Genomic DNA, 8,083 nt, shown 5'->3' on the forward strand with positions numbered 1-8,083 from the left:
AGCCACTACTTTGTGAAAATTTTGAGCATTTTAGGTTCAAGCTGGGTCTTCAAATTCATTCTTTGCCCAACTTAAGGGGGGCATGATAAGGAAACAAAATCAGAGGAAGCAAAATCCACACATAATATCAGCCAAGTTCAAGATTTTAAGCAAGGTCAACAGAGCCATAATTATAGACGAATTTCAAATCAAATTGATGCTTAATAATCTGATAGAAATGCCTTTATATCATTGTTTCCGTTCATAGCTTCTTTACCTTGTAAGGAATATTTTATACTTTTATGTATTGGTTAAACTCTTCTATAAATAGGTATTATTGTGATAATGAAAAAGGCACATCTTAAAATTCTTTCCATAAGAAAATTGTCAGCTTGAGATAGAAGTCTACTGTTTGCTAGGATAATAATTCAAGTTTAGTAATGAATAAAGCTATGTTGGATTGTCTGGAGTTGTTCATTCTACAAGAACAAATTGTTGTCAAAGTTTAGTTTATGAATCTTTTTAATCCTAGCTGTAGATGATCAATCTAATGGATAATATCAAACCTTTTATCAACAAAATATTTTAAAAAATAAATAAATAAAATTTAAACATGTTTCAAATATATATATATATATATATAAGTGTTAAAAAAATAAATAAATAAAAAGGGCATAGACAAGCATACAAGGAACAGAACACATACATATACACACACATTATATTTTCGTTTAATTTTTTGCATAATTAAGCCTTTTCTATGTCAACTTTCACAGTGGTCTTGTATCGATATCCACGCGTACAGAACAAAAGGTAGACAAAATTCAGAGCACCAAGTCCAGCAATTAGGAAGTAAAAATAATCCAGTCTTCCTTCATTTATATCATTTGTCAACCAGTCAAGTCGACCATGCTTTCCCGTTGTTTTGTGCACAATATCCACTAGCAAACTGGTCAAATAGTTTGCCCCAGCAATGCTTACATAGAGTAGAGAATTCCCGATGCTTCTCATGCTATGAGGAAATTCATTGTTGTAAAACTCAATCTGTCCAACTACACTGAAAACTTCGTATAATCCCAAGAAGATAAGTTGAGGTGCCAGCCACATGACCGACATCGATGCAATGCCACCGGGCCGAGAATTCGATATGGCTAGAGCCCTCCTCTCTCCCTCCACCAAACCAGCCACCACCATGCATAGAATAGAGCAAACATTTCCAATTCCTATTCTTTGGAGAGTTGTGATTCCTTCTTCATGTTTGGTTATTTTTCTAATGGTGGGTAGTAATACGCTGTCATATAATGGAAGCCATGCAGCTATTGTTATGTATGTTATTACACTGAGTGAGCCTGGTGGGATTTCAAACTTGGGTCCTAGGTGAAGGTCCATTTTCATGGCTTGTGATACTGTAAATGTTCCTTGTGTTGTCATGGAGAGGAAGCAGATTATACCTGAGGCCCATATTGGGATAATTTTTACCAAGCATTTCACTTCTTCAACTTGCTGGATGCTACACAGCCTCCATGGATTTGGACGCGATTCATTGTCGAGTTTTAGATATTGATGATCATTATTGTCCTCTATTAAAGCAGCTTTGTTAAAAAACCTGGAAGAAATAGCATTATAATGTATAAAGAATCAAATTCATTGACTTTTTGGTCAAAACGATGATACGTAAGCCATGGTACATCATAATATAATAATTATAAGGTGGACTCAACTTGAAGATGCACGTACGGCCTACAAACATTGGTGGGCGCTCGGACGTTGGTGGAACGTGTATCCACAAATTATTAACTTGCCAATATATGCATAATAAAAGAAATCTATATATTTAACCAAAAAAAAAAAACAATTCCTATCATATGGGCTATCATATATCTATAAAAGTCATCTCTTGTAAGGTTGACCTCAAAAAATTATACTAAAAACCTATTAATTATTTTTTTTTTTTTTGGGATAACAACTTATCAAATCAGCCTTTGTATTTAATTTATAAAAATAGACAAACGTTAACTAAAATCATAGTATAATGTTATCAAATTGATTTGATAAGGAAAAAAAAAAATTCTATATCAACACTAACAAATAGTTTATTTAGGTGAATATGAAGTATAATTTAGAAATGAAACTAGTTTAAAATAAGTATCATCATATAAATATATAGAAATTATCTAATGGACTATCTAGTTTAGTTTTATTATTGGCTACTTAAAAATAGGATTGACCAATCATATATGTCAACATTAATTTAAAAAAAAAATTATTTTTGCTTTTTAATACTAAAATTGTAATAAATTAAATTTTAACATGATGTTTAAATAACACTACATTTTTCTTTAAAAAAAAATTAAATAATCTATACATTTTATTTTTTTACGCCTATTTAGTTTGATGGATATCAATATCTTGCATCATAAAGTGAACTACGTATCCTACTTAACCGAAACTCTATAAACATATATATACAAACAATTACGATCTAATAAACTATCTTATTCCATTTATGCTTATATAATTAAGATAAAATTGACAAATCATAATTGACAAGATTAAGTTAAAACATTTATGTTTATTTTTATTGCAAGAGTAAGTAAAACTTTGATGATCGTAGATTAAACTATTATATAATACGTAGATCACACAATATTTTTTGTAAAATATTTTATGCAATTTTTGTTTTTGCTTATAATTAGTACCATATCACATCAATAACATATATTATAAAGTGATATAGATAGCCCCATTAAATTAAAATTTTATATACATAAATATACACAAAATAATGCTCACACCAGGCTATAAATTATTTAGGTCACTATGAATCACAATTTAGAAACAAAACAAGTTTAAAATAATATTATCATATAAATATATTATCAAAAATATAATTGGACCCTTGTCAAAAATATTATCAACATTTTCCCTAGTTTCCAAAAGTTATCATTTCCCTTTTTATTTGTTTTTCTTTTTTTTTTCTTTTTTTTTTCTTTTTTTTTTCTCTATCATAGTAAGAGGATTCAAATCTTTTTATCTGGCACACTATTTTGGCACTAGGTTGTTCCTAAACGGGCGAACTTACAAAATTTTTAAAAAATATGAATATAAATAATAAATAGAAGTACAATTTTACCTGAATTGTGTGGAGAGTGGCAGTTTTTCCACATCAATTTCGTTGAGAGAAGGATCATAGAATTTGGCATTGCTTCGAACGTCGTGGTGGCGTTTATTACAAGCTGCAAAAAAAACTCGAAGAATCACAGAGAATAGGCTTCCCTCAGGCTTTTCATACACGTAAAATTTGGATCCAGCTGAAAACAATAGAATAGAGCAGACCATAAGGATAGTAGGTAACGCGAAACCTAAAGCCCAGCTAATGGAGTTTTGGATATAAACGACGACGGTTTGACCCATTAAGAAGGTGAGAGTGTAAATGGTGTAGACACAATTATAAAAACGGGTTGTTCCTTTCCTTCCTTCGGCAGTGGCAGTGTCAAATTGATCAATTCCAAAGGGAATAGTACAGGGCCTTACTCCACCAGTCCCTATTGCTAACCAATATAGGCCAATAAGCAAGAGCCAAAGTTGGGATTTTGTGTAGCCAACGCATTGATCTTGTTGTTCCGGTTTAGGGTTGCATATTGGCGGTCTAAGTTGTGGCACTGATGCTGTTAGAGTGATTATTACCATTCCCTGTTCATGATATTTAGTATATCGAAACTTTAGGAGGAAAATAATAATGCAAATAAAGTATTGAAATGAAAAAAAAAAAAAAATTTGTTTTCAATTAAAATTAGCACAAAGCTTTTTTAATACCAACTCAAATTTTCAAGGTGATTTCTAATTGATTGATTTTTTAATATAGTTAGCACAAAGTTATAGGATTAAAACGCACCGGAAGAGCTGCAAAAGAAGCCAAAAGAATGGTAAGATATTTGCCAAGATAGGCATCGGCAAGGAAGGCTCCAAGCAAAGGTAAAAGGTTGCTAGCACCATTCCAGATGTTGAGAATATTTGCTGCCTCCACTTGATCCATATGAAACTCCCTCACCAAATACACCATAAAATTCGCCGTCAACCCAAACGTTGCCAATCTCTGTATCGCTTCATTTCCTACAAAAGTTTTCCATGAAAATTAATATCCACTCAAAAAGACCATATCTTTCTTCAGAAATTATATATACACACACACACACACACACACACACAATAAGTGAGAAGAAGAAGAATACAAACAGACAGACAAACAGGCAGAGACCTAAGATGTAAGGCACGGCCTTCCAACCAGGCTTGGTTGAGGCGGTGGTGGTGGCAGATGATGATGAATCACCGTCATGGTTTTCCACCAATGCTTTCTGTAAAGAATCGTCTTCAGTAGTACTACTACTGCTTGATTTCTGTTTGGTGCAACAGGAAAATGACCAGAAAGAGAGTCTAGAACATTTTCCTGTGTTTTCTTCCTCCATTTTTCTATCCAGTTGGCTAGAATGTTTTTTTTTTTTTTTTTTTTTTGGGTTTTGGTTTTTTTCTCTCTAGGGTGGTTTGGAGTTTTTCTCAAACTCTTCAGTCTCAAAAATCCGTATTCGGTTTGTGAGTTTGTGTGTTATGCAAACTATTTATACAGATTTTTATAGATTTTACGTGCATGCATTCAAAACCCATATCCTCTTAAAAAGGTTCCAGAGTATCCGCAATACTCTACGGCTATTACCATTTTTCATGCTTGGATTTTGTTTTTTCTGTTTTAAGATTGAATCCAAAATATTGGCGAAAATTCCATTCCAAGGATAACTTAATAATGTAGTATCCCAAGCATGGATATGTTCCTTTCTAAATTATCATGTCAATCTTATTGTTTGATTTTTATTGCCAAATTTGTAATTTAATTTACGCTCTTGCTTATATTAAATCACAAAAGCTATTTCGTCCCCCATTTTTTAAGAAATAATAATAATAATAACCTTTACGTTCCTTTTCATTTCATACCTAGTCACGATCTAAAAAATAAATAAATAAATAAATACTTCTAATTTGTCCTGCATCTAGCACTTACGGAATGTTTTAAGCGTTACAAAGGAAATTTATTGATAATTTTAAAGATTAGTAACCGAATTTTTTTCTTAATTTAATGATTTAAAAAAGACACATGTCTATAAAAAAAATTTGTTAAGAATTAACTGTTATTATTATTAGTATTATTATCATTAGAAGGGTTAGTTAGACTTTGCTCTTGAACTATTGTTTTTTCTTTTTTGTCATTTTAATACAATTTTTCAATTTTTTTAAATCAATTTGTCAAAATTAAGCCTTAACGTTAGTTAAAAATTAAATAAAACATAATAAAATTGTTTCTTTTTTCTTGTTTAATGATTTTTAAAGATACATGTCTATGAAAAAAAAATATTAAAAACTAATTATCATCATTATCATCATCATCATTATCATCATCATCATCATCATTAGGATTAAGTGTCAAGTGAATTTAGTTCGGTTTATAAGTGACTTACACCGTATATCTACCTTAGAAGGTTGTATGTTCGAAATACCGAAGTGGAAACAAAATCTTTGTAACTTATGTGTGCAAAAAATTTATAAAATTACTAGGGTTAAACTATTGGGTTTTGTTAATCACTTTAGTGCAATTGTTCAATTTTCTCAAATAAATTTGTCAAAACTAAGCCATAAACATTACTTAAAAATCAAATAAAATAGAATTTTTTTTTCTTATAATTTATGATTGTAAAGACACATGTCTATAAATAAATAAACTATTAAGAAATTATTATTATTAGGATTAAGTACACTTTGCCCATGAAATTTTTTTTTTTTTTGGGTCACTTTAGTGAAATTTTTCAATTTTCTCAAATAAATTTGTCAAAATTAAGCGTTAACATTATTAAGAATGAAATAAAACGGAATAAAATTGTTTTTCATTATAGTTATATTAGTTGTATATGATTAATTTCATAAACTTCATATGTCAAAATGAAGCTAATATCATATAAACCCCTTAAAATTTATCCTTATTTGAAATAATATCCTATAATTTGAAATAATTCAAAAACTCCCAACCCAATGTTGTTGGCTAATTTTTGTTTGATTTAACTAAAGAATGGTAAAATAGTCATTGCGCATTTTTAAAAGAATAAATTTAGAGTTACCAAATTGTTTTACCAAAATTTTAATATCCATTATTTGACATCTTTTAAATGTTTTATTCGTGTATAAATATAGGACAATATTAATTTAATACTATTAAAAAATTATCATATATTTTGTTATCAGAATTTTAGTAAAAAAATTTAATACCTCTAATATTGCTTTTTTTTTTAAAATATGATAAAGCTAATGTCTCATTGTTGAAAAATGTGCCACATAACATATCTTATAATAAAATGAAAATAAAATAAAGAAAACAAATGTATTTTAACAACAATAACAATTATATCTTATTAAATTAAGCAAAAATAAAAGCTCGGAAATAGAATTCCTTTTGTTCTCATTTTTCCAAAATCTCGTTTTCATTTTCTTTTTTTTTTTTTCTTTTTTAGGAGAACTGAAGTTGATTGGGAGGATTATCTGGTAGAATGATTTTATTTTTTAATGTATACTTTTAATTTTAAGTTAAAAGGAGGTTTGTAAATGTAATTCCCTTTTCTTTTTTTTTTTTGTGGGGGGGGGATAAAAATGTAATTCCCGTCCTTGGCTCTCAATTCATCCGATTGTTATTTGTTAAGAGTTCTTTTTTCAAATAATATAATATATTTTATATTTTATATATTCCATAATTTTAAATCAAACTATATATATATATTTTTTAAAAAGTATGTAGATATATAATGGAAAATAATATCTATATATATACATATAAATAAAATATGTAAAGTTGTGATAATTAATTACTTTATTTTTTTGGATCAAGGTGATAATTGCTTTGTCGATACATAATAATATAATACTCTTAAGCATATATATAATATAATACTCACCATTTTTTAATATTTTACTTAAGTTGAGAGTATTTAGGATATTTTATACTGCCAACTAGGAGTGAAAGTGTTAGGATAGAAAGTACCTAAGGGCAAGGGATGTTTTTGAATTGTTTAAAATCAAATGATATAATTTAAAGTAGGGATAAATCACAGGGTTATATATGAGACTAACCCATGCAAATGGCATAATTACAATAATTCGTGGGGTAATGTGATAACTTTTTAAAGTTTAAATGGTAAAATATAAAAAATATAATAGAGAAGTGTATTTAACCCTCAGCTAGTCTGTCATCAAGACGTCTTGCTGGACTTTCCATCAAAATTGATTGATTTAACCCTTATCATCATCATCATCATCTAATCTAAACAATTTTTTTTTTAATGTTAATTTTATCATTTTGTCTATAAAAATATTCTCATAAAAATTTTTGGTATTTAATGCTTTTCGCTAGGAACGGTATAATAGCAAGACAGTAATCGAGATATTATTTTAGAGTTATTAACACGGCTGCCCTTCAAGTTATACCTGCACTTGCACTTTGCCCCCAACTTTTTTTTATGGCACTTTACCCCCAACTTTTATTCTATTTTCACCATTGGGATAAAACCTATTTTCCATCCATCAACCATTAAGAATGCCTATAAGTGGCACATGGATGTCTTTTAAAACCTATTTGCGGCAAAGCATTATGCACTAAATGACAAGTCGAATGACATATCTTCTCCATTAGGCTGAGTCACGAGTCAATCTGATTTTTTAGTAAACAGGCCATGCAATCTGATTTTCAAAACTTGCTCGTCTGGCCTCCTATTTAGGCGATTTCAAAGGCGTTCTTCTTGTCTTGATGCTCTCATAAAAATTTTTACATCAATTTTGGATTATCATACCAAAAAAGCAATTGCAAACCAAACAAATGTTGGCCTAGGATTTTTCCATGGATTTTGTGATTTTCAAACAAAATATGGAGTTTTTAAGATTAAATCAAAAGCTTCAAATCAACCTAGTCCACTTTAAAAGCAATTTACTATAAAGCCCATGTCATAAATTTTGTCAAAATAAATTTTTCAAAAAATTTGCATAGATTAGTATACAATAAAAGAAAACCCGCGAT

At 29.2% G+C, this 8,083-nt stretch overlaps 1 protein-coding gene across 1 annotated transcript; it reads right to left on the bottom strand.

Annotated features, from left to right (window-relative positions):
• Nucleotides 1–726: 726 nt before the first annotated feature.
• On the bottom strand, nucleotides 727–4,445 carry LOC107428800 (protein NRT1/ PTR FAMILY 2.13). The gene is made up of 4 exons (XM_016039388.2): nucleotides 4,238–4,445; nucleotides 3,875–4,092; nucleotides 3,113–3,672; nucleotides 727–1,585 (listed from the first exon to the last, which is right to left on the bottom strand). The coding sequence occupies exons 1-4, from the start codon at nucleotides 4,443–4,445 to the stop codon at nucleotides 727–729; spliced, it is 1,845 nt and encodes a 614-aa protein (XP_015894874.1).
• Nucleotides 4,446–8,083: the final 3,638 nt, after the last annotated feature.

The sequence above is a fragment of the Ziziphus jujuba genome, chromosome 12, assembly GCF_031755915.1.
Source record: "Ziziphus jujuba cultivar Dongzao chromosome 12, ASM3175591v1".
Lineage (NCBI taxonomy): Eukaryota > Viridiplantae > Streptophyta > Magnoliopsida > Rosales > Rhamnaceae > Ziziphus > Ziziphus jujuba.